At 44.2% G+C, this 27122-nt stretch overlaps 1 protein-coding gene across 1 annotated transcript; it reads left to right on the forward strand.

Annotated features, from left to right (window-relative positions):
* Positions 1-1758: 1758 nt before the first annotated feature.
* On the forward strand, positions 1759-27055 carry GOT1 (glutamic-oxaloacetic transaminase 1). Its single transcript, XM_007939971.2, has 9 exons — positions 1759-1876; positions 8936-9117; positions 17286-17409; positions 17877-17989; positions 18228-18332; positions 20271-20421; positions 20512-20677; positions 21446-21588; positions 26916-27055. The coding sequence occupies exons 1-9, from the start codon at positions 1759-1761 to the stop codon at positions 27053-27055; spliced, it is 1242 nt and encodes a 413-aa protein (XP_007938162.1).
* Positions 27056-27122: the final 67 nt, after the last annotated feature.

Raw genomic sequence — 27122 nt, forward strand, 5'->3', positions numbered from 1 at the left:
AAGCAGCTTACCACCTATAAGAGGTGTGGCAGATGTGTCATGAAATTAGCTAACATTTAGGGAGAGCTGACTATATGGGCAATCTACTTCTGTAGTGATACTGCCTCGGAAACCCAAGGAGGAGTCATGATGAGTCGGATCCGACTCAACTGCAGTGAGTTTGGTTTTTGGACTATATGCTAAGGAGCTCTGATGGCACAGTGCCTAAGGCATTTGCCTGCTAACCAGAAGGCTGGTGGCTCAAACCCACTAGCGGCTCTGAGAAAGGAAGATGGGGCAATCTACTTCCATAAAGATTTACAGCCTTGGAAACCCAATGGAGGTTGCTATGACTCCGAATCAACTAGATGGCAGTGAGTTTGGTTTCTTTTGGTTGGACTATATGCCACTGAACACTTTATATGCCTTAACTCAAGAAATCTCCGCTTTACAGATCAGGTGCCCAAACTCGCCTAATCTCTTAAGTGGCAGGGGCAGAATTTAAACTTTGGCAGTCTGGCTCCAGAGTCAGGCTTTGTTGCTGTTGTTGTTGTTCACAATACACACTGCAAAACATACACCAACTCAACAATTTCTACATGCACAATTCAGTGACACTGATTTCATTCTTCAAGTTGTCCAACCATTCTCACCCTCCTTTTTCCGAACCATTCCTCCATCATTAACATAAACTCATTGCTCTGATCTCAGAGTTAGGTTCTTAACCACCATAGCATTTTCTAGAACTGTACTATAGTCAAAACGCTACAGAAGTACAGGAAAGGGAATGTGTTATGGAGGAGGAGGCGTCTATTCTGGTCTGAAGGTCATCGGGAGGCGAGAGGGGTTGGGGGCGGGGGAAGAATACTACAGGGAAGCGAGAGCATGACTAAAAGAAGCACCTTGGGTACCAGCCAGCTGACAACAGCAAGACCTGCTTGGGTATGTGAGTGGGAGTGGGCCAGAAAGGGAGACTGCGCCCAGATCCTGAAGGTCCTTGAGGACCAGGTCCTTAACCTGAAAGGAACGGGGAGCAAAAATCTCTAATTATAAGAGCGGCAGAAAGGAACTGATGGCCACTCCCTCACTTTTAGTAGGGTCTCCTCCGTCTGAGACGAAGGCAGGCAGCCCACCCCAATTTCCTCAGGGGCAAACACCTGGCCGGGTCCAGGACTCCCGCTCTGGGCGCAGATGGCGGGGGCTTGGCTGCCAGTCTGAGCTGGGTCAGGCCGGGTCAGGAGAGTGCGCACTACCAGGCCTCGTAGCTAAGACTCCTGCTCCGATGACAAGGAAAGGCCGGTCCTCAGGAATGCCCGCCGGCCACCTCCCCCTCGTCTCCAAGACCTCGAAGGTCGAGGAGGTGGCTGCCCGGGAACACCCTGCCGCTGCTGGTCTCCTCCAACTGCTACCCTCAGCACCTCAGACACAAGGAATAATAGTCTCAACGATAGGCGCATGCGTCTGCCAATCAACCCTAGTCTCTGCCCCTATTACTGCCGGCAAAAATGGAATTGGTTGCATCATTACCGGCCTCCGATAAGATTCTCTTCTTGGATTGGCTAATACTATCTCCCCGCCCTTGTCCCTTATGTCTCAAAAGCTCATTATTGGGTAGCCGCGTTGCCAAGCTCCGGACGCGGCTCGACCATTGGAAGCCGCGGACCCGCCTCCGCAGGATAGGTGAAGGTGAGAGTCTCCTCCACCAGCCACTGCTAGACCGACCGAGCAGCATCTCCAGGCGCTGAGGGAAAGCTCTCGGCAGATTCTGGTCCTGTCGCTATGGCGCCTCCGTCCGTCTTTGCCGAGGTTCCGCAGGCCCAGCCGGTCCTTGTGTTTAAGCTCACGGCCGACTTCCGGGAGGATCCGGACCCCCGCAAGGTCAACCTAGGAGTGGGAGGTAAAGATGCAGTGTTCAGCAATGTGAGCCGTGTAGGTAGTGGAACGGGCTCAGTACGCGAGCTGGGGACTGTGGGAGAGGCTGAGGCCCAGCTTGGCGCTGCCTGGGGCGGGGGGGGGGGAACCCCAGAGAGGAGTCAGGAATTAGAGGATCCACGAGGACTTAGTTCCACCTGCCCATTTTACAGATGGGAGTTGGGGAGACTCTGGGCGATGTGCCTAAGGTCACACGGCAGGTGTAGCACCCAGGACACAGACTCACATTTTCTGATCCATCTTGTGTTCTCCATCCTGCGTTCTTTGTATTACATTCTTTTGCCTCCTGAAGAATGGAAGCGGCCAGGGATAGGAACTGGATGGGTGGTGATGGTGGCGGGGGGCGATAAGAAGCCTAGTAAGCTTGAGCTTCAAATTGCTGGGAAATGGATAACCTTAACCTTAGGGAGCTGTGGTCCAGGTTAGTAAGTATTTGGGTTGACAACCCGGTATCAATCAAGTACCTAACCAGTTGTGTGTCTATGTGTGTGTGTGTGTGTGTGTGTGTGAAAGAGAGAGAGAGAGAGAGAAACACGGAAGACTGAGGACTGATTGTTGCCCTCAAGGAGTTTAAAATCTGGTGTTAAGTACTGTAATAGAAATCTTTTTTTTTTAAATGCATTTTATTGAAATATAATCCACGTACAGTGAAATATACAAAACTAAAGTGACATGGGTCAATGCATTTCCCCCCCACCCCCTGCAGTGTTCCCTTCCCAACCCTGGCAACCAACAAAGAACGTTTCCCTCCATATGTAAACCTTTCTTTGACCCTCCACAACAACAAACTAATACTATATTTGTCCTTCTGTGATTGACTTATTTCACTCAGCATAATGTCCTCCAAGTTCATCCATGTTATGCGGTGTTTTGCAGACTCTACATTATTCTTTAGTGCTGCATAGCATTCCAGTATGTGTATGTACCATAGTTTGGTCATTCACTCTTCCATTGATGGGGCGCATAGGTTGTTTCCATCTTTTTGCTATTGTAATAGTGCTGTAATGAACATGAGTGTGCATGTATCTGTTCCTATCCTGGCTCTCACCTCTCTAGGATATATACCTAGTAATGGGGTTGCTGGGTCAAATGGTATCTCCAATTCCAGCTGTAATGAAAATCTTAAGTGCAAGTACTATAATAGAAATCTAAGGTGCTTCTGAGATCCATTAATGCTGCCTGGGGGCATTTGGGAAGATTCCTCACATCTGTGAGGTAGAGATATGATAGGAATCAGAGATGGTGGAAAGGCCTCTGTGTGGGTAGAGATGTGATAGGAAATCAGTAGAGGTGGTGGAAAGGCCATGATCAAAAAGGAGCAGAAGGAGTGTGGGCAGTAGCAGCTCCCTTTCCACACAGCCTTGTTTTCATTTCCAAAAGTTAAATTTACTTTCAAAGGATAACATTTTGGCACCATTGAGCATATTTAAAATAATGAGATGTGACCTCTGAAAACAATTTTGAAAGAATAGTTCCAAGGATATTGTGAACAGTGGTGGCATTGTGATCATAGATAGGGTGATTCGTTTCAGGGACAACTCTTGCTTGGGAGTGGTTATTTTGGTGTCTCTTTAAAGACACCAGATGAAATCCCATCTGGTAAAGCTGGCTTTTTGAACTTGTTGACAGGGTATTAGTTTGGAGGGTAAGCAGTATAGTGTGGGTGGTATGACAATATTGTTAAATTCACCTGCCCAGAGACTGTAGGTTGGTTAGTGGTTTTGTCAGTCTGGAATTGTATGTACATTTTTCTTACTAACTTGACATGATTTGCAGATGACACATTCCTGGGAGGGGTGTAGAGGTAAGGTTAGCTGATAGAATAGAGGACAGATATAAAATTGAAAATGATCTTATGAAGTCTTATTTGTTTTGTATACCCTTTGACCTAAATTTTACATCGAGAAGTTTTTCCTAAAAAACAAATCATGCATGTGTGCAAAGATAAATGAATGTTCATTAGTGTTGATAATAGCAAATAATGAAAACAACATAAATGGTTAATAAATGCATAGAAAGGAATGTTATCTAGCCACAGAATGATGTTATAAATGACTGATATATATGAAAAATGCCCAATTGCATTCATAATAAGAGACAAGCAAATGAAAATTGTCTTGAGATACCATTTCATGCTCATATTGACAAAAAATTCATGCAGTGGTGAGGCTGTTGGGAAGTAGGCACTCTTACACATTGTTGATGGGAATGTAAATTGGTATTAATTCCTATGGAGGACAATTTGGAGATATCTGTCAAAACTACGATAGCCCACAACCCACTCTTTCCATTTTCAACCCTGCTTTTTATAGATATATTTGCATACATGTTAGATGACATATATACAAGGTTGTTCAATAAAGTATTGTTTTGTAGTAGTCAGAAATTGGAAGCAACTCAAATGTCCATCAACAAGAGACTGGCCAAATAAATGATGGCACATTCATCAGTTATGCAGCTGTGAAAATGACCAAGGGTGCTCTATGCACAGTTATAAAAAGATCTTCAAGTTAAGTGGAAAAAGCAAGGAACAAAGCAGTGTATAGTATGCTGCTGTTGTTAGGTGCCATCAAGCCAATTCTGACCCATAGTGAACCTGTGTACAACAGGAGGAAACGCTGACTGTCCTCACAATTGTTGCTGTGTTTGAGCCCATCATTGCAGCCATGGTGTCAATCCATCTCATCAAGGGTCTTTCTCTTTTTCTCTGACCTTCTACTCCCAAGCATGATGTCCTACTCCAGGGACGGGTTCCTCCTGATAACATGTTCAAAGTATGTGAGACAGAGTCTTTCCATTCTTGCTTCTAAGGAGCATTCTGGCTGTACTTCTTCCAAGAAAGATGTGTTTGTTTTTCTGGCAGGCTATAGTATATTCTGTATATATGAGCTCTGGTGGCATAGTGCCTAAGGCATTTGACTACTAACTAGAAGGCTGGTAGTTCAAACCCACCAGCCACTCCTCATAAGGAAGACTGGGCAATCTACTTCCATAGAATTACTGCCTCGGAAATGCAAGGAGGAGTCGCTGTGAGTCAGATCTGACTCAACAGTAGTGGCTTTGTGCTACCTTTTGTGTAAAAAGAGGGGAAATAAACTGTATTGGTTGTGTGTGCAGAGCAAAATTCTAGCAGGATAAATAAACTAAGAATAATTGTTATTTATGGAGAGAGAGGATTTGGGAAGTAGGTAGATGGGAGATAAGAATGAGGTAGAGATGTGAATGTATTACCTGTTCGAAGACTAGTCACTGATGGTGAAGGACAGGCATAATACATATTGAAGTGCAAAAAAAGCACCTTGAAAATTCTATATACACTATGGTCCCATGTTTTCTTAAAAAATATACTCATATAAAATAAAGCTCAGAAGGTTGTACACCAACATTTTCATACTTCTTACTTAACATACAATACTTTCATACTTCTTTGAGTGCTGTTAATTATACTCTTTATATTTACTTTCTAGGCTTTGCTAAATTTTCTGCAGTCAGCGAATTTGCTCAGTTAACAATAGCAACCACCTTGAAAGGTGATTAAAAAAGTCAAGGATTAATGTTGAGCTGAGTCCATCAGATAAAACTTAATCAGAAATATTGTAAAGTTTTGTTTTCATTTAAAAACCACTTGTATAAGTGTAGGATTGTTGGAGATCTAAATATTTAAGAGGTGGCAAATGATCCCATCAGGAATTCTCCACAGAGGGATTATCAGCTTAGATGCAGGGGCAAAGGAACTGCCCTCTAAAGCTATATCCCAGCATAGCCATAGAGCAGTATGTTGTTGTAAGTTGTCAGTTATGGCTTATGGCGGCCCCATGTGTGCAGAGTAGGACTGCTCCTGGAGTTTTCAAGGCCGTGACCTTTTGGAAGCAGATCACCAGGCCTCTCTTCTCAGCACGGCTTCGAACCAGTTCAGTCATGGCTGACAAAGTGAAATCAGGACAGACTGGAATTTGCAAAATGTGGGTGCCAGAATGATAGTTGGAATGGGAAAAATTATGGATCAAAGCCCTGGAATGGGCTACTCAGAAAAGGCATAGTAAGCCCTTTCAGGAGCCTGACATGGGAGACTGGATTATTGCCAGGACTATGGAGAGTGACATACATTCACGGTGGGGTAATCAGTCACCATGTTTGAGCAGGGCACTGTTGTTTCTGACTCTGCCAGGCAAGAGAATTGGTTGCTATGCAATGCACATGCTGTCTTCTAAGGGTGAGATTAAGTTTCTATCAGGGCAGCAACTCATTTTTCCTGTTCTTGTTAATGTTCCAGGCACCCTAATTTTGCAAATTCTGGCGCATTCCTGTTTCACGTCATTGGTCACGACTGACTGAGAAGAACCAGTTTTAAGCCCTGCTTCTGAGGCACCTTTGAGTGGCTTTGAACCACTAACCTTTTAGCTAGTAGTCTAGGGGAAAAGGAAAGTCAGTTATAGGATAACTCAAAGGGGACTAAAAATACCTTTAGTATAGAAGAAATGCATAGGAATTTGCTTAAGCAAAGTTAAATTTTGTGAAATAGATTAACTAAAAATTGTGATGAGATTAGGTGGGATGAACAGTCAAAACAGTAACACCAGCTGATTGGTCAAAATACAGAGGGCAAGGTGTGGAAGTGGGTCCTTGGATGGATGATTGTGTAACCAGCTGTCAGAATTTTCAGTCACAAGGTGTTCGCTCATTATCAGTGTCATTACTGCTCCTATAGGCTGAGAGGAGGAGGTGGGCCACCTTCCTCCCTCTGCCCCTCCCTGTTTTGTTTGAAGGTGCAGAGTTCACCTGAAATAGCACCTAGCCATTTTCTGGAAGTCTCTTGGGGAGATGAATGTGATGCAAGAACAAGGTTTTTACCACCTGTTGGGAGTAGAGCCAATAACCACAACAGGTTGAAGTGGAATACTGAGTATTGATACTCAAGGAGACAGACAGAATCGTTTCTCTAAAAAGTCTGTCTCCCTGAGCAAGGGGGTAAATGTGATTGTATAGGGAGATGCGAAGAGGGTTGAAGGTCTCTTGGACTGCCAGGAATGTCTCTGTTCTTCTTTTCCATGGTTACTTTGGACTTGGTGTCCCTCTTCCCGGGGTTGTCTTGCTTCATAGACTACTGTCCTCGGATGAAACCCGTCGTGGGAGAGGGTCACACTTAGAAGAAGGTATAATTGAAAATAACAAACCTAAAGAAATCAGCGTCCATGAAAAGGTTCGCTGTTCTATTCATTTAAAAGAAAGCAAAAGGGAAAATAGCAAGTTAGTCAGGATGATTAATGTCTACTTTAATCATGCCTGCTTGTTTGTTAAAGTTCTGTAATCTTAAGCAAGGGGCCCCTTCAGCCTTCTGCTTCAGCCTTCTGCTTCAGCCTTCTGCTTCAGCCTTCTGCAAATGGTCACAGGGTTGTTTCCAAGGAGGATGCATTCTGAGCTCAAGGTTGCAGGGAGGTCTCACTGCTGGTGGAGCTGAGGAGTGCAGCTCTGATTCAGTTCAGGATGAGAGAGCCCCTGGAGGGAACTGTGTGGGAGCCTGATCCTTTCCACATAAACACTTCATAGTCCTCTCACTATACCTGAATCCTGAATTCAAGCCAAGAAGCCTGTGTCCTAAGAACTTGCAGCCTAAACTATCTTGATTTAATAGTTTGGATGAGGGGTGGTGGAAGGAGGCAGTTTACACAGATTTTCCTGTTGATTAAGCTTTGAGTGACTGTATCAGATGGAATCTGAACTACTCAGTCATAGGAAAGCGAAAGGCGAACTTTTGTACTGCCACTTGCTACGTTGAGATGTGGACCTTTACAGATACTTGCTATCTGCACTTTTCCCAAAGGAATGGATTTCTTTGGTATGAGTGTGTGAGCACTGGTTTCATTGAGAAATTTGAAAGGCGATTTGGGGGGAGGTGGCTGTCAGGGAAACTGGCTGGGGGTGCAGAAGGAAGAAAATTGCTGGCTCAAAAACTAGAGAGACCTGAGTGTGCTAGTATATAGTGACACTGCAAAGTGCTTTCCCAGGCCTTCTTGCCATCAGCCAGGCTCTGTGATGGCCCAGGTGTTTTTTTTTTGGTGGTCACTTAAATTTAAGAGCTTATAAGCTTTGCTTCTTTTTTTTTTTTTTCCTCCAAATTTATTGTGATTTAGGTGAAAGCTTACAGAGTAAATCAGCTTGCTATTCAACAGTTCATACACATTTTATTTCATACCATCGATTGCAGTCCCTGCAGTGTAATAGCCCTCCTCCTGCTTTCTCCCGGTTTTCCTTTTCTGTTTATCCTTCTTTCTGTCCTTTCCTGCCTTCTGGACTTTGTCTCTGGGCATGTGCTTCCCTTTTGGTCTCGAATGGTTGATTGTTCTAAGAAGTGCATACCTCCCTGGTGTTACTGTTCACCTTACAGGGTTGTCTGTTGTTTGGCTGAACGCTGAGCCACGGGAGTGAGTCGAGTTTCAGGCTTGAAGAGTGACTAAGGGCCATAGTCTTGGGTTCCACCAGTCTCTATCTGACCAGTGAGCCTGGTCTTTTTTTTTTTTTTTTCCTGGTTTTGAGTTTTGTTCCCCATCTTTCTTCCACTATGTTCAGGACCTTTTATTGCTATCCCTTTCAGAGCAGTTGGTCGTGGTAGGTGGGCATCATCTATTTCTTATAATCTAAGGGTCATAGAGGCTAAAGTTTGCATGGTACATTAGTCCTTTGGACTAATTGTTTCCATGCATCTTTGGTTTTCTTCACTCTTCTTTGCTTTGGATGGGGAGACACCACTAGTCATACTTAGGTGGCTGCTTATAACCCTAGTCACTACTCACCAAAGAAGAGCTATAAGTTCCATAAGGATAGGAACCATATCTGTGCCTGCTTGCTCAGCACTGAGCTCAATGCCTGACCCAAAGTAGGCATTCAGTAAGTGAACGAACTTTATTATGGTTTCTTTCACTGTTCTGCTTGGAAGATGATGAAATTGTCCCTGTTCCTAGTTGCAGACTGTTACTTGGACAGAGGCTTTGATGACTCCATTATAAAACTCTCTTCCACGTTTCAGCGTATCGCACTGATGATTGTCAGCCGTGGGTTCTGCCAGTAGTGAGGAAGGTCCAGCAGAAGATTGCTAACGACAGCAGCCTAAACCACGAGTATCTGCCCATCCTGGGCCTGGCAGACTTCCGGACCTGTGCTTCCCGCCTTGCCCTTGGAGAGGACAGCCCTGCTCTCAAGGAGAAGCGGGTGAGTTCTGGGTGAGGATAGATTTTCTCTTTAGAAACTGAAAGTAGTAAGAGGGAGACGATTCAATTTGTTTCAAAGTATTAGGCATTAATTATGCCTGTAGAACTGTCAGTGAATAAGGGTTTAAGTCATGTGAATTCAAGAACTTGATAGAGCAAATGATGTGGCCATGTGCAAAGCGTGGCTTCTTCGATCGATTATCCAGCGTTGCACAGTGGATCATCAGACCTGCTGCTGGGTTTGAAGCAGTCACTGGAGATGCCAGGCAAAGGGAGTTAACTGGAATGAGCAAGAGACCAGGGTTGTGGGTTCAGCTCTGCCACTGCCTTTGGCCATAGGCAAGGTGTTTATCCCTGACCCTTATGTCTCACTCACTCTCATCAAGTTGATTCCAGCTCATAGTGACCCCCATTAGGTTTGCAAGGCTGTAATCTTTATGGAAGCAGATTGCCTCATCTTTCTTCCCACGGAGCAGCTGGTGGATTCAAACCACCGACCTTTTGGTTAGCAGCCAGATGCTTTAACCACCGCACCACCAGAGCTCCTTGACCCCTAAATCTGCATGTTGGAAAAATTCTAGTTTGTGGTTCATGGTCCCATAAGGAGTGCTTGCATCATTTAAGGAGTCTCTGAACCTCCTGAAATTATATGCAGAATTCTGTATGTGCTTATTTTTGGGGAGAAAGTTCATGGATTTTCAAAAGTTGTCTGTAGCCCCCAAATGTTTAAGATCCTCTAGTTCAGATGCTATCTGAAGTCCCTGCCTGTTCTAATACTCTTTAATTTTTCTAAGTTTGATCTTACTGTCTCTCTTTTAAGAGCTTCTTGGAATGTATTCTATTTGTAACTAGAGACACATGGAAGAATGACATGTTTGGAAGCAGACACAGCAAGCTAGGTTGTGTGGGGCAGGAAGTCCTATGGAACAGATTCTCAGTGTCATAGGAATTCAGAGGAGAGGGAGACCAGTGAGAGCCAGGGCTGGGACTTGAGCTAAACCTTGGAAAACTGGTGAATGGAGCCAGGCCACAGGTGTGCAACTCTGGCTGCGCATTAGAATCACCTGAGGGGCTTTTTAAAACCGGCTAATGCTTGGACCCCATTCCAGACCAGTTAAATAAAACCCTTACAGGATGTGGCCTTCAGCCTGAATATATTTTGGAAAGCTGCCTAGGTGATTCTAAAGTACTACCAGGATTGAGAACCACAGGGTGTGGAGGAGAGAGAAAGGAGGGGTGTTTCTTTTGAGAAACAGGAGTCAAAGAACAGAGGTAGGAGGTAAGCAGATCTAGGTTGTGAAGAGAGCTGCCTCACTTGGTCGGAGGAGCATGTTGGATAAATCAGGGAGGCTGACATTTTAGCAGCCAGGACAGTGCAAGCCACCTGCAAATTTGAGCAGAGGGATTACCCAATAAGAATTGTTTGCAGAAGATAAACTTGTCTGGATAGGTGGGAAGGTGAAGACCCAGGATTTTTGCAATAGTCTAGTCGGTCTTATGCAACATAACCCACCTGTTCTTTACGCTCTTCTGGGCCAATGTAATAGTGCTACCTGTGCTTCGTGAATTGAGGGGTCTTGACATCTTGGAGTCATCTGACTTACTTCTCACAGACTGTTTGAAGCACTTTCTTTCTTTTGTATATCATGTTACCCAGATGCCCTGATAAGCAGAATGGCAGGATAAAATAAAGGTTGTACATGTGCACGTTCTTATATGTATCAGGAAGCAGGGAGCCTCTGGGTGAAGGTACTTGGAACTCAGGTCAATGTTCAGCCAAGTAAATAACTTAATCAGGGTTCCGTGTTTTATTTATTGTGATTTGGGTGAAAGTTGTTTACAAAGCAAACTCATTTTCCATACAGCAGTTCATATACATATGCAATGCGACAGTTCTCTTCCCACTCCTCTTCTCCGGCTACCTTTTCCCTGTGTCCTTCTTTCCTGTGCATTCCTGCCCTCTGATGTATCTCCCTGTGCAAATACTGCCCTGTAGGTCTCCCATGGTTGATTCTTCTAAGGAGTTTACCTACCTGATGTAAATGTTCACCTTATATACCTGTCTTTTGTTTTGCTGGAAGCCACAGGAGTGAGTTCAGTTCTAGGCCTGAAGGGTCACCAGGGGCCATAGTCTTGGGGGTTTCACCAGTCTATCAGACCAGTAAGCCTGGTCTTTTTTATAATTTTGAGTTTTTGTTCCACATTTTTCTCCCACTTCATCCAAGATCTCATATTTTGATCCCTTTCTGAGTGGTTTTCAGGGATAGCTGGGCACCATCTAGTTCTGCTGGTCTCAAGGTCATGTAGGCTGAGGTTATCATGGGCCACTAATCCTCAGATTAGGGTCCTAGCTTGATGAATATTAGAAATTGTAATTTATTTGCCTCAAGGAACTGAAGGAGTACAGATAGAAATGTTACAGTAGTGAGATTTTAGGTGGCATTGGGAAGTTGCTCAGCAAATCAGTGTTTCTGCAGAAAGAAGGTAGAATTTTAATGAAATTTAAAGTGGGGAATTTTGGCAACTGGTGGCCAATCTTTTAGACACTGGCTGTAAATAAATTAGTTGGAATTTAGTTGCTGACAAAATGAAAACAGAGACTCTGTGTTGGGGGCTTCTCCGTTTCTTACGCAGTTATTAACTGTGTTGGGCAGATGCTTGATTGTCTGCTCATTGATCCCTATTTTGATCACATAGTATAAGACTTGGGGCCTTGACCTGGGACTACAGTGCTCCCTCTTAGTCTAGTTCATCCAGTGGGTTTGATCATAAACAAATTTAAATCTTAAGGCTCTGTGGCAGTGTGTGAATATATGAAGGCTTCTGTGGCTGATTCAGGTTACTTTCTTGGCATCTCCCGTGTAAGATATTCTCTTGGCATCCCCCGCTCCCTAGGTAACCAGTTTCCACTGGGCTCTTGAGCCTTTCCTCTTTTCCTGGAAGTCTTCCTCACTCCAGGCTGCTGTCTTAGTTCAGCCCCCCATCATCTCACTTGGACCCTTGTAATAGTCTCTTAGTCGACCTTCCTGCCTCTAGTCCTTCCTCATTCTAGTACATTCTTCACACTGCAGCTAAAATAGTCTTCCTTAGCAAATAAAGCTAGTCATTTCACCTATTCCTCCTCCCACCCCCCGGCACCAGTTGCTTTCCCATTATCTACAGGGTACAATATGGACTTTGAGCTTGGCATACAGTGCATTTCGTAACCATGCTTCATCCTGTTCTTTCACTTATCCCCCCTCATGCCCTCTAGGGTCCTGCTGTCCTAAGAGTATTACTGTTTCAGACCCACTGAGTTTTGTCATGACTTGGAGCCTTTGCCCAGAATATCCTCTCTCACGTCTCTAACTCCTCAGCTTCTACCCCCAGGTTCTTTAAGTCCAGTCAAGAGTCACATCCAGGCTGCACCCTTAGCTCTCTCAGGTAGAGCTGGTTGCTGGTGTCCTGAGTTATCATAGGACTTTGTTCACAGCCAAGAATGACAGTATTTACTGTGCTTATAATTTTATAAGTTGTTTTCTCCCATAAGACCTGATTTTCCCCAGGGCAACGATCATGGCTTACTTACTGACCTTGTAGGTATTCTCTCATTCAGATGGTCAACAAATGAGCACTCACTCCTAGTGCTAGGCTTTGTTCCAGGTGCTGGGACACAGTGGTGAATAAAACACAAAAACCCCTGCCCTTGCTTCTGGTTCTGTGGAGAGAAAAGACTATAAACATAATAAATAAGAAAATATCGTATATTAAAAAACGCTGTTGTTTTCAGTGCTGTTGAGTGGTGCTGACTCACAGTGACCCTGTTTCCAACAGAAGGAAGCACTGCCCGGTCCTGCACTGGCACCGTAGTGAGTGCTGTGTTTGAGCCCATGGTACAGCCACTGTGCCAGTCCGCCTTGTTGAGGGGCTTCCTTTTCTCTGCTGACACTCTACTTTACGAGCATGATAACCTTTTCCTAATAACATGTCCAAGATACATGAGATGAAGTCTTCCCATCCTCACGTTTAAGGCGTATTCTGGCTGTACTTCTTCCAAGACAGATTTGTTCATTCTTCTGGCAGTTTGTGGTATATTTAATATTCTTCATCAACACAATTCAAAGGCATCAATTCTCCTTTGGTCTTCCTTATTTATTGTCCAGTTTTCACATGCATATGAGGTGACTGAAAATACCATGGCTTGGGTCAGGTGTACCTTAGTCCTCAAAGTGACATCTTTGCTTCTTAAAACTTTAAAGAAGTAGTTTGCAGCAGATTTGCCCAATCAGTAAGTTTGATTTCTTGACTGCAGATTCCATGGGTGTTGTTATAAATCCAAGTAAAATAAAATCCTTGACATCTTCAATATTTTCTGTTTATCATGATGCTTATTGTTTCTTTTTGTTTTGTTTTCGTTATGCTGAGGTATAATTGATACTGAAGGTTGTACTCTTTGATCTTTATCAATATAAGTCTTTGACTTTCATCAGTATAAAAAATGATAAATATTATAAAAGCAGGAGCTCTGGTAGCATAGTGCCTAAGGCACTTGACTGCTCACCAGAAGGCTGGCGGTTCAAACCCACCAGCCACTCCTCGGAAGGAAGGTTGGGCAATCCTACTTCCATAGTGATACTGCCTCGGAAACCCAAGGAGGGGTTGCTATGAGTCGGGGCCGACTCGACGGCAAACAGCAACAACAACAACATTATAAAAGCAGGGTAAGACATATCAGGAGTTCTGGGGGCAGGAGTAAGGGTGGATACAGTTTTAATGAGGGGTGGTCAAGGTAGAAATAGAAAGTAACATTTGAGCCAACACTTGAAGGAGATGAGGCATGAATGAAGGAATGAATGAACCATAAAGCAAACAGTAATCATGTCTTCTTTTAGATTTTTCTTCCAAGATTTAACATTACCAGGTCCTTCAGCCATTTTGAGATGACCTATTTTCTAGACTTCTCACTGCCTCTTATAACTTTTCCATTTTCGGATGTTAGAATCCAGACCAAATGTCCATTTCTCACCTCTTGAGTTGTAAAGTTTTAGCTTCTGAGATTACCGAGTCGTTGAAGGTAGGAGGGCTTATGGGCCGTATCTCCTTGCCGTTTAATGGTGTACCCATCTCTTGCTTTGGTCGCTGCCTCTAGGAGAGTTGGGCTTTTGCTGTGGCTCTGATCTTTTGCGTATCGTCTTCTTTCTTCAGTACATGTTTATCTAGTACCTTGTGCCAGATATCTTGTGTGAGCTTGTAGGGGCACCCAGATGAATGCAACGCCCTGCCCACCAGCAGCTCCTAGTCAGCTCTCCGACTCCTCACAATGAAGTCATTATGACATCAGCAGATTGTGATCTCTGACCAGCCTTCTAGAGTCTAGCAGGAGTTCCTTCAAGGTAGTGTGGCGAAGTTGGTAGTGCAGGTAACAGTGGTGTATGTAGTAGGTACAGAGGCCTGCTTTGTCTAGCTTCACACCAAGCCTTCCTTACTGGATTTCCTTTGCTCTGGACACCCGTTTAGCCACTCAGATCTGGCTGCCTGGCTCCTTGAGAAGCCTGTACTTACTTCTTTTGATATTATGATTTACTTCTACACCAAATTCAGGACTTTCTTGGACTCTAGATCCATTTGCCAAAAACCAATACACAGAATGACCAAAATGCTACATTATTGATTCACCAAAGACTCACTCTTGTTAATTGCTTATATGGTTTAGAGCAGTTTCTGTTTCACTGGAGCCAGCTGGTGTTCAGTGTATTTTTAGAGAATGATAATGTCTTGGGAATTTGAAATTTCAAAGTCTCATATGTCATGAATGCCAAGGATTATTTTACACGAGTTGGGTTTATCTTTTCCAAACACTTTCAGTTTAGTTGACTGCCCTTCTGATATATATTTTTTTAAATTAATGAATTTGTTTTCCCGAGTGGGAGAGAAAAGAGTAGAATCAATAGTTGAACATAGGAAAAATTATGTGTGGGAATGTTTTTGTGGATATCTATATGCACCTGTCATGTTTCCATGATAGCTTAAAACCATGTTCAAAGGAAACCTGGCTCATTGGTGCTGGTGGTATTCACATTCCAGAATTGCTTAGGTATCTGAAATGTGAAATTATCTGTGATGTCGACATTCAACTTAGCTGGATGACAAATCTGTAAAAAAATAAAGGCATGTTTGGGTTAAATCCTGTCAGTAGCATTTTGTATAAGGAATCCAGGTAGGTCACATTGTGGAGCAAAAACCTTCAAACCAATGGGAAGAGATCATTGCTTACATTGTGGGTTCCTGTGAAGAACAGAGAGGTCGGAGCATCCCATCTGCCAGACGCTGACCCTTTCCAACGACTCCTCTGCTTCTCTGAACCATGTGCAGCTGTGTTCGGTCCTTTCTCTCTTTAAACGTCTGTTTTACTCACATTTCACATTTCAGATACTGTTCTTTCACAAATCATCAGATCTTCAGACACAAATAGAACAACAGTGAATAACAGCAGCGATCATGGGTCTCCTTGTCTTTTTCCTGGTTGAAGTGGGATTTCTGTTCATGATTCATTGTTCATCATGAAGCTGACTTATGGGTTGAATGAATGGTTTTGTTGTTCTTGTCAGAAAGGACCTATCATTTCCTCTTTTACTGACCATTTATATCAGAAATGGCAAAGTTTTTATCATCTGTTAGGGTGATCATTTGTGTTTTCGCCTTCTAACAGCATGACAACTTACGTATTTCTTAATAATCAGTTACTCATGCGTTCATAGGATGAACCTCATGTGATCAAGGAGTATCTTTAAATGTACTGTTGGAGTCATGCTGTTCATTAATGTTTATTTGGGAACTTAGAAATTTTTGTTTGTTTTCTTCATCATCTTTTAGCATCAATGCTATGTTAGTTTAAAAAAGAGATTTAAGAAGCTTTTCTTCTTTGTCTGGAAAGATTTTTTACCTTTTTATTTTGGAAAATTTCAAATATGTTTGAAATAGAGAAAACAGAAAAATGAATGAACCCCATATGTATCCATTACCTACCACCTTCAACAATTATGTATATACATTGTCAATCTTGTGTCCACCCCGACATCTCCCAAAACCTGCACTATTTTATAGCAAATCCTGATATCTAATTTTTTTTAAGCTACTTTAAAATTTTACAGATAATACATGAATATTTTCTCATTTTTAAAAAAGGAACCTGTTGATTTGGCCAAAGGGGAGCCCTCACCAATCTGATAATAGTGGCAATCCCTGGGGCCCTTCCTTCCTTTTATTTTGATAGGCTTTATAATGTGACCTTTGTCTTTCTTTTTTCTTAATCCTTTAGACATATTTAGGCAGCATGTAATTTCTGGTGTTTCTCTGCTGAAAAAGTTATGCTGAAACCTAATTAGAATTTTCAAATGGCAAAGTCAGAACCAAGTAGCCAGCACAAGGTCAGGCAGGCGCAGTGACTGGGTCGAGAGCAGCCCTGGAGCTGTGCCCAGCTCCGCCACCAGCCAGCTGGGTATCCCTTCGCAAATCACTTCTCTGCATCAGTTTTCTTATGTGTCACTTGGGGATCTGGAACTTGCTCTACCGGGAGCAGGTTTGTTTGAGCAACAGAGAAGAATGCATGAGAAAGCACTTGGTACCTGGTAAACAATAGGACATTTATTATTGCCCAGACAAGATTGTTTTACGAGGATAGAAAAGTCATTGTCAGAACATATTTCTAAGGATCCATAAGCCTGAGTTCAAAAGATAAGAAGTAGCACAAATTGATTTTGATGACAGGCTGGTAACACTGTCTTACAGGCTTCTGCTGGTGGGAAATTTTGATGTCACGATGGGTGCTAAAGAGCCGTTTGCCTTCAAGAGCGCACACTGATGTGGCCTGGCTGTGTCCTCGACCTCTGTGTTCAGCAGGGACATTCCGCCTGGAGTCGGACTTCGGGGTTGCAGACCTGGCCTTGCCACTCAGTAGCTAGGAACTTTGGGCAAGCTGCTCAGCTCTCTTTGCCTTGTTTCCTCTTTATAGTCATGGGCAAATAATAGTACCATTTTTGTGTAGTTGTGAGTTTTTGATGAGGGTAAATTATTTAAAGGGCTTAGCACAGAAACAGGCACAAAGTAAGTGCTTGTTAACATTGCCTTGTTTTTCCTAATGTTGTCTGACCTTGGCATTATCAACCAGTGGCCCTGCTTCTTCTCTTTCAGGTGGGAGCTGTGCAGTCTTTGGGGGGAACAGGTGCACTTCGAATTGGAGCTGAGTTCTTAGCTCGATGGTACAATGGAACAAACAACAAGGACACACCTGTCTATGTCTCCTCACCGACCTGGGGTGAGTCTTTTAGCTGTGGCAAGAGGAGAAAAAAAAAAAAAAAAAGGCAGGGAGAATTATGCTCATGACTCTTGCTTTCACAGAAAATGCAGCAAAGTCTGAAATAGCTGACTTTTGGTAATGGCTTGGCTGTGGATTCTGGTGGTACATGAGAAACTTGGTGCTCAAATTCAGACTCAGAATGTTTTTTTCCCAGGACTGTTGGCGGATTTGTATTACAGTTTATGTGGAAACTCCCCAGAGGCGGCATACGGTGTGGCTGACTATAGTAGGATATACGTTTGGCATGAATAAGACTGGTTGAACTTGTTCTTGGTTACAGTCATCCTTCTAAATCTTAACCCGTAGCCTTGATGTTGCCCAGTAGAAACTGAGACTGTGAGGGCCCTATAAGCTTGAGTTTCATCCTTTCCAGTATGCCCCTTGTGTTAGTAAATGCTTTTAACGTTTTATCCCTTTGCTTACAGAGAATCATAATGGTGTATTTTCTGCTGCTGGATTTAAAGACATTCGATCCTATCACTACTGGGATGCAGAGAAGAGAGGACTTGACCTGCAGGGTCTCCTGAAAGATATGGAGGTGGGTGAAGGAGAAGACAAAAGGATCCTATGACATCAGAAGCACCAGGGGAAGGTCTTTGGATGAGTTAAGTCGGAGTCTGGGACCTTCCCTCCCGGTTAGATGGTGGTTTCTGAAGTAGCATGGAGCAGGGATGCGGCTGCCTGTGTGCCCTCCTGGCTGACCGGTGTGCTGCTGCGTCGGTCTCCCGACCTCCCTGCTGCCGTCAGAGCTGCTGACGCTGCTTCCCTCTCCTCAGGGTGCTCCTGAGTTCTCCATCTTTGTCCTCCATGCCTGTGCGCACAACCCGACCGGGACCGACCCGACTCAGGAGCAGTGGAAGCACATCGCCTCCGTCATGAAGGTAACTACCCACCCTTTCAGAGCATCTTTTAAAAAATGGTATGTATTCGTATTTCATGTATTCAAAAGCAGTACCTGTTGATTGAAGAATTTGGAAAATGGGAAAAAGCCCAAAGAAGAAAACCCTGTTAACTCTTAAGTCCTATAACTCAAAGAAAGCCACTGTTAGTTTTGGTATATAGGAGGTCAGCCTTTTTGTGTGTGTGTGTGTGTGTGTGTATAGGTGTATATATATGTGCATGTGTGTGTATATGTATATGTGTATGTACATATATTCTATATATGTATATATGATATATATGTTGTATGATATATATATATATGTAATACAAAGATGGGACCATTTTGTGTATACTGTTTTATAACGTACTTTATTTTTTGACTTGAACTCCCTTACATGTCATTAAATGTTTTGCAGCATCATTTTTTCACAGATGTATTATATTCTGTGCATGGATAGCTCATATTAGGGACTGGTTAAATCAACAGATGGACATTTAGGGTTTTTGCTCTTATGAAGAACTATGTTATAATAAAACTTCTTTTTGCTGTTCCTTGGGGATTACGCTTTAGAATGGAATTTCTAGCTCAGAGTGTGTATATTCTTCATTAATGTGTTGAAAGAATTTTTGCTGAGGAATGGCAACAGAGACAGGTTATGTGCTAGGTACCATGGGGCCACAACAGTGACCAAAGCAGATGTGGTTGCTAGGCTCTAAGAGCATGCAGCCTGTCTGGGGAGACAGACAGATACTAAGGCAGTTACGGTACTGTGAGAGAGCTGTACTAATGGGGTTACCATGAGGGTATGTAGTCCAGACTTTGGAGGAGTGTGTGGGTGTGTGTGTGGGTGTGCGTGTGTGTGTTTATGAGTGGTGGTGACAGAAGAAGCCTTTCTGGAAGAAGTGTTTTCCATGTTGGGACTTGAAGGATGAAGAAGAGTTAAGAAGGTATTGACAGACGGGGTGGAGGTCAGAGGTATTGTCAGGAAAGGACTGTTTCCTACAAAAGGGAGAGTATAGTCAAAAGCCCAAAGCCGAGAGATCAGGGCCCATTTAGGGCAGTGAAAGTAATTCTTGTTATGGTATAGAGTTCAAAGGGAGTTGGGGGGATTATGAGTGATGAGGCTAGGGGCTGGATCCGTGCTGAGGAGATGGACTTTATTCTGAGGATCCCCTGAAGTCTTTGAAGTCAGGGAGTGACTTGGTTGAGCGTACATTGTCTTACGGTCTCTCTACTTGGTACAGAATGAATCAGAGGGGGCGAGATTAGACAGGCGGGTAGACCAGTCAGGAGGCTATTGCAATAGTCCAGGCAGGAGCTGATGGTGGCCTGAAGTAGGTAACAGTGGGAAAAGAGAAACGTGAATGGATTCTAGAACTTTCAGGGGATAGGACTGCTAGGACTTGGGTTTGACTTATTTGGGGGGTGAGTTCTACAGGTAAGAGTCAAGAATATATCCTGGTTTCTGGGTTGGATGGTCAGGGGCAGGGAAGTGATGTCACTCAGAATAGACTCAAAGTGGAGAGCTCTTTGGGGAGAGAGGGGTGATAAAAATAGAGGCTGCTGTATTTTGTTTTCAGTACTGAGTACAGTAGCCCTGAGATTGTGAAGAGGCCCTGGGGATACCAAGCCTGTCCTTGACTAAGCTTTCCACACCAGGAATTCATGAGGAAGAATCCACCCACATAGGACATTACCTCTGCACCTCAAAAATAAGCATGGTTGGCAAAGCTGTATGTGACCCTCTAGGACAGTATACTTTAAAAAGAAACATGGTTTACTGAACTTTCTGAGGTGGTTGGGGGCAGAAAGAAGAGAAATTGGAGAACTGGACAGTGTTAGAAATTCTTTCCAGGCACCAGTTGGGGAAGGAAGGCTGGTATCTGAGGTTGGTTCCCCAAGATTTCCTGCCCTGACTCGCTTTCCTTTCTGGCAGCGCCGGTTTCTGTTCCCCTTCTTTGACTCAGCCTATCAGGGCTTCGCATCTGGAGACCTAGAGAGAGACGCCTGGGCCGTTCGCTATTTTGTGTCTGAAGGCTTTGAGCTCTTCTGCGCACAGTCCTTCTCCAAGAACTTCGGGCTGTACAGTGAGTGGGCTCCTGAGTCACGGCCCCGCCCGCCCCTGCACTGTCCCCTCGGTCACTGCAGCCAAGGCTGATTCCCGTCCCTCTCTTTAGATGAGCGTGTGGGGAATCTGACAGTGGTGGGAAAAGAAAATGACAGCGTCCTGCGGGTCCTTTCCCAGATGGAGAAGATCGTGCGGATCACTTGGTCCAATCCTCCTGCTCAGGGAGCACGAATTGTGGCATGTACCCTTTCCAACCCCGAGCTCTTTAAGGAATGGTAAGGGCTCGCAGCCTGACGAGCAAGGGGTGGGTGTGCAAAACAGCAGTTGTCCCATTAAATTAAATGGGAGTATTTCCCTTCTGTTTGGCAGAGGCAGGACAAAATGACTTCATCCTCTTTGACTCTCAGGTATTTGTCAAATAGGGATGGTACCTATTTCACCTGTGGCTCACACAACACCTGGAACGAAGGAGGAGGCACTCAGTGAATGCTGGTTTCTCCACTCTCCCCACTACCCTCTTTATCTCTCCTTGAAGCTGGAAAACACAGGAAGGGATTATTGATGGAATAGAATATCCAACTTCAAGTTAATATAATTTTTGAGTGTCTCATTCCTGTCTCTAATTGACATATCTTTTATCTTATTTTAAACCAGTGGAGTTTTGCCTGATACTTAGATCTCCAATCTCTATTAAATCAGGCCTGATAAAAAAAATATATTACCCTGTCTCTATCAGTACCTCATGTACCCTGAGTTAAAACATTGGTGGTATTATAGCCAGTGTACTCAAGACAATACTAGACCCCATCAGCAATACAGTTCTTTCCTGCTACTTGGAGAATGGATCAGAGAGGGACTAGATTGGGCAGGTTCATCTGTTACTCTAGTTTGCTCATCCACTCATTCCATTCATGCATCCATGTAGCATAAGAGGCAGGTCCCATTTCTGGTTTATAGATTCAATGACAAATTTTAAATCTATATGTTTTAGTGTACAGTCTCTCCTGTTTGGACCTGTGCTTATATCACTGTTCACTCTTTAGGACAGGTAATGTGAAAACAATGGCTGACCGGATTCTGACAATGAGATCTGAACTCAGAGCACGATTAGAAGCCCTCAAGACTCCTGGTACCTGGAATCACATCACGGAGCAAATTGGGATGTTCAGTTTCACTGGCTTAAACCGTAAGCGGCCCCATCACTTTGAGCGCGCGCAGGTAGACAGCCGGCTCTCTTCATGGTCAGTGTTCTTGAGAGCACCTCCATTGGCTGTTACCTAATCGATTATCCACGACTTTGGAGCAGAACAAGTTAGATTATGTCACTGTGTCCCTCAATCTTCTGAACCTCTCAGGTCTCAGAATAGCATTGTTGTGATCTGTCCTGCTGACCCATACCCAACATAGTTTCATTTCTGTGGGCTGGGAAGTGGTTCAGAGCCAGCTGGGAAGTAAGACAATTCAGAGCTTGGAGTCTTTATACGTACGTCGTATATATTTATTTTGCAGTAAAAATATACACAGCAAAACATACATCAGTTCAACAATTTCTACATGTACAATTCAGCTACACTGATTACGTTCTTCAAGTTGTGCAACCATTCTCATTCTCCTTTTCCAAATTATCCCACCACCATTAAGATAAACTCACTGCCTCCTACACTGCTCACCAAGCCTCTCGAGTTGCTACTGTCAATTTGATCACATATGGATAGTTCTTTAAAAGAGCACAGTGCTCAAGGCAGCCGTTCTTTACTTACTGAGCTAAATTGCTGTTTGATTTAACAATGCTTTCAGGGGAGATTTTCAGTTTAAGGTTTAAGGGCAGTCGTTTTTGGGGAGGGAGGATGATCATCAGCCTCAGTGACTCCAGAAACGGGATTCCCTGAGAATTTGAAAAAGCCTTGATTTAATATCATTCTCTCATAAGTGCTCAGGTACCTTTTGGCTTTACCTTAATCCTAAGTGTAAATACTGTATATGATCAGGCAGGGATCTTATTTCTTAACAGGTCTTTCCTTAGTCTCAAGATAGTGCCCTTCAAGAGAAGTTACAAAGTTATCTCAGCATTTCATAAATAAGAATTTAGATTGGTAGTTAGAATTAAAATCTACTTGAGAATCTCATGGGGAGCCAGGCATGATTTTGGCCGGCCATGAGTAAGACGTATTAGCTATGAGTGGGCCCTTCTGATGAAGGAGGATTCATTCATTTATAACTAGCTCCCGAGCACCTACTCACCAAGCCACTGGTCACATGGTGGGACGTGACCAGTAAGCTGCGTGTGGTCACAGTGGCTCTAGGGAAGGATGAGTGGTTGGTTGGTTGAGTAGGTAGAACATCGGGGGTCCTTGGAGGTACTATGATGAGGGCAATCAGACTGTTGGTTTGAAATGGGCTGAGAAAAAGCCAAAGGAAATAATGCAAACAAGAAAAGTAGTAGAGGTTTTATTATAGTCCCTTTGAAATACTTTGGGGATAAAATAAGGCTGGGAATCCCTGAGTGATACAAATGGTTAATGCACTTGACTGCTAGCCAAAAGGTTGGAATTCTTCCCGGAGTTTTCTTGGAAGAAATGTCTGATGATCTACTTCCAAGAAAGTCGTCCATTGAAAACCCTGTAGAGTCCATTTCTACTCTGACACGCTTAAGGTCACCATGAGTTGGAGTCAACTTGACAGTAACTAGTTAAGTTAAATCTAGCCAAGACAGTAAAGTGGTATCTTAGCTGTCGGTGCCCTCAGGCCTGTGGACGGGGGCTTAGTTCACTTGACTAAATGGAGTCATCCCTGTAAAACTGTAAGAACACTGTGTATAATGGAAATGGTCTTCAGTAGTAATGTTCTAAAAGCTCACAAAGTGGGGATGTCCCCCCATAAGATCCCTCCCCTCCCCCTATCCAGAGGGGAAACTAGCTTTAGTATGAATGGGAAAATGATGAGTGTAGACCTGTACTTACAGCACAAAAGTTATTTTTAGCACTTGATATCATTTACTCTGTAAAAAAAGAGATCCCCCCACACACAATGTTTTATTATGAAAAGTTTAGAAGGGCTGGAGGAATTGTGCATTAAACACCCATATCCCTTCCATCTAGTTTCTATGGTTATCATTTTTATAATTCTTCCTTTATTACATTAAATCTATCAGAACAGGGACTTTTAACATGAAGCCCATGGAGGCACTTGAGAAGAGCTGTGAAGCCCTTGAAATTATATTAAGATATTGTATATGTGTGTGTTGGCCTTTTTCTAGGGAAAGAGTCTATAACTTTTACTAACTTCCCAAACTGTGAGACTTCTCTCCCTACCAAACAGAGAAGTTTCATTTTTATTGAAAAGCAGGGTGGGGGCAGGGAATAGCTGCCTTCTGGGGACAGGCTGTTACAATGAGTGGGGTGCCTGTGGCTCTGTTGGTGTGTGAGGTTAGGCTGCGCTGCGCTGGACGACTGTGACTTATGCAGCTGACGATGGCTCAGGCGACTTCGGCAGCCTGCTGGGCTTTGTTTGGAGGGGACACGCAGGTGGCACTGAGTGGAGGGTGCAAGCTTCCCACTCACACAGAGAGGCAGCATAGCACTGTGGTTAACAACCCAGACTTGGAGCGACATTGCCTGCATTATCATCCCAGATCCATGACTGTGTGCCCTGAGGCAAGTTATTTAACTTCTCTGTGCCTCAGTTGTGACACGGAGATGATAAGGTTATTATCCCACTGCTTGTTTATCGGTTTGTCGCCCTGTGGTGGCTTACATGTTGCTGTGAGGCTGGAGGCTATGCCTCCGGTATTTCAGATGCCAGCAGGGTCACCCATGGTAGACAGGTTTTAGTGGAGCTGCCAGACTAAGACAGACTCACAGGAAGGAAGGGTCCATTCAGTTTTCAAAAAATTGGCCAGTGAAAATCTTGTGAATAGCAGTGAAACACTGTCTGATATATTACTGGAAAACTTTATGAATAGCCTTACCGTTCCCTGGAGAAGGGTATCATGCTTGGTGAAGTGGAGGGTTGGGAAAAAAGGGGAAGACCCTCAATGAGATGGGTTGGCAGTGGCTGCAGCAGTGGGCTCAGGCATAGCAAGGATTGTGAGGCTGGCACAGGACCAGGCAGGGTTTCTTTCTGTTGTACATATTGTCGCAGTGAGTTGGAACTGACTGTTTAGCAACTAACAACAACAACAGCAAGGTCATTATCAGGATTAACTGAGTTAATACAAAGTACTTAAGACAATGCCTGGATGTAGTGTTTGCTCCTCTGATTATCATGCTTTTATCATTGTTCTGTTCCCTCAAATTGATGATGTCTTAAGGCTGCTGAGTATTAGCACCTAAATAAGTAGATGGGGGGCAGTGTGGCTCAGTGGCAGAGATCTTGTCTTGCGTGCGGGAGACCTGGGGTGGACTCTCAGCCTGTGTACCTCACGCCAGCCCCCATGGCTGTCACTGGAGGAGTAGTTGTTGCTGGGACGCTGAGCAGGTTCAGCAGGGCTTCCAGGCTGAGAGATGGACGGGGAAGAATGACCTGGGATCTACTCCCAAAAACCAGCAGTGAAATCCCTGTGAGGGAGCCCTGCCGACTCCGTGCTCGGTTGCTGCTGGAAAGGTGGGTGGTATGAACTCCCCAATGGCTCTGTGCGAGAAAGACCTGTTGATCTGTTCCCACAGAGATCACAGCCTAGCAAACCCTGTGGGGCAGTCCTGCCCTGTCACGTGGGGTCGTAAGGGTCAGAAACGGACTTGACGGCACCCAGCAACAACAGTTTCATCAATGTCACTGTAGATATAGAAACGTTGAATCGGTGTATGTTTAGCCAAGTACAGTCTCAACAACAGTAACAACAAGTTAAAATAAAAGAAAGTGCTATGGAGCACGATAGTGTGATCCTCAGGCAATCACAGGGTGGCTTAGGACCGGGCGGCGTTCCGTTCTCTTGTGCTTTGGATCACCATGAATCAGGGCTGACTCAGCAGCTAATAGTAAATTAGGAAAGCCAGCTAGTATCTTATGGATTTGCAGTCCAGCAAGAAGGTACTAGAGATGGTGGCGTAAAGGAGGTTTGGGCACTCCCTTCCTTTCGCACGTGATGCATTCCTGCAAACTTGTGGGAAAGCCCTCCTGCATCTGTTTGGGAGAGAGCTGAGAAATGAATGAAAGAGTGATGGTCCAGGCTAGAGAAGTCATTGTCGTTTTTCAGTTCGTTGGTTCATTCACAGCATTTGTGAAGTGCGCCTCAGGCATCGGCACTGCACAGTGTGCTGTGAAGATGAGAATCCAAAGTGGGGTTGCTGCTAGGTGCTCAGCAGAGTCCAAGTGCGTAGGGGTGTTGTGTCTGCCTCCTGTGCACTAGGCCAAGCAGGGCAGAAGCCGTTCTCCTTCTATATTGGAGTACCATCCCAAAACTCTTCTCTGAATCAGTTGTTTGAAGACAGAAACACGTTGGCATAGACTCACCGTTAGAAACAAGCCTGTGTGCCTGGGCTCTGCTGCCACATTTCTTTGTCTCATAATGCAGCTGAACTCTGTACGCTGTCAGAGAAAAGTAGGAAACCAAGCTATAATTACAGTAATGAGACAGCTAGGAAACACAGTGAGATTTAATAATTTAAAAAACGCACCTACCTTTAAGGATAATGCAGGTTAGAGGCCAGTTTAGGTGGATGCTGAAAGGACTCGTTGAGATTAGAGATTTCACTTCAGCATTTAGGACTTCCCTTTTTTAAAAAATAAATCTACAGAAACATCATTAGCCTTATTCTTAGATGTCTCAAGCCAAGATGTTTGTTTTTTGTTTTTAATTACAAATGGAGCAAAGCGGGCAAAGTGGTGGAGGTGACAGTCCGAGTCAGAAGTACATGCGAGGAAGGAAAGTACACTTTCCAGGGAGCATTACCTGAGTTATTAGAAGTGGGAAAATAGGAAGTGTGTGTGTGTGTGTGTGTGTGTGTGTGTGTGTTGGGGGGGTGGCACGGATTGAGCTCTGTGGAGGGGAAGGGGAAGGACGCCTTCCCTGTCACATGCTTTTGTTGTTGTTGTCCCTGCCACCGGGCAGAGCTTTTGACCTGGGCAGTTGCAGTGGGTTTCTGGAAGGTGGAGTGAAAGCAAACACAGGTTAGGAAGAGACAAAGGAAGCATTTCATAAACGAGTTTTTTAAATCAGTGGGATGTTCGTAAATCTGATGGCTGTTTTTAGTCGACAGGGGTCTCCTGGTGAATGTGAAGTGTGAGATTTGGTCGGGAAGTAGCCCCAGATTAAAATTCCCATCAGGAGGAGGCATTGACTCCTAGAGCCATGTCGAACTTCCCAGGGGTTACCAAGGTAACTAGGAAGAGAGCCTTCCAGAATTCTAGGAGCTTATTTCCCTCTATGTCAGTTGAACGGAAGGGCTCCTGTTTGTTTTGCTGCTCTATTTTGGGGGTAAAGAAGGAAAATTGGAGTTATCATGTAGTCACTGAATTGCCCCTGCTTGAAGTTTTCCTACTACCCTGATGATGTCTTCTTTTGGTTTTCAACAGCTAAGCAGGTTGAGTATCTGGTCAACGAAAAACATATCTATCTGCTGCCAAGTGGTCGGATCAACATGTGTGGCCTCACCACCAAAAACCTAGAGTATGTGGCCACCTCTATCCATGAAGCTGTCACCAAAATCCAGTGAAGGAGCACCACCCAAACCAGCACCACCAAAGCGGTCCTCGTCACGTGTTCCCTGCCTGCACAAACCT

Source organism: Orycteropus afer, unplaced genomic scaffold, assembly GCF_000298275.1.
Source record: "Orycteropus afer afer isolate SDZICR_OR568_19922 unplaced genomic scaffold, OryAfe1.0 scaffold00064, whole genome shotgun sequence".
In the NCBI taxonomy this organism is placed as follows: domain Eukaryota; kingdom Metazoa; phylum Chordata; class Mammalia; order Tubulidentata; family Orycteropodidae; genus Orycteropus; species Orycteropus afer.

Bases quoted from the DNA above. Each gene is read 5' to 3' on its own strand.
- GOT1 (XM_007939971.2), top strand. From the start codon at position 1,759: ATGGCGCCTCCGTCCGTCTTTGCCGAGGTTCCGCAGGCCCAGCCGGTC. The intron at 1,877-8,935 runs GTAAAGATGCAG...TCCACGTTTCAG, and splicing joins GGTCAACCTAGGAGTGGGAG to CGTATCGCACTGATGATTGT. The intron at 20,422-20,511 runs GTGAGTGGGCTC...CCCTCTCTTTAG, and splicing joins CAAGAACTTCGGGCTGTACA to ATGAGCGTGTGGGGAATCTG.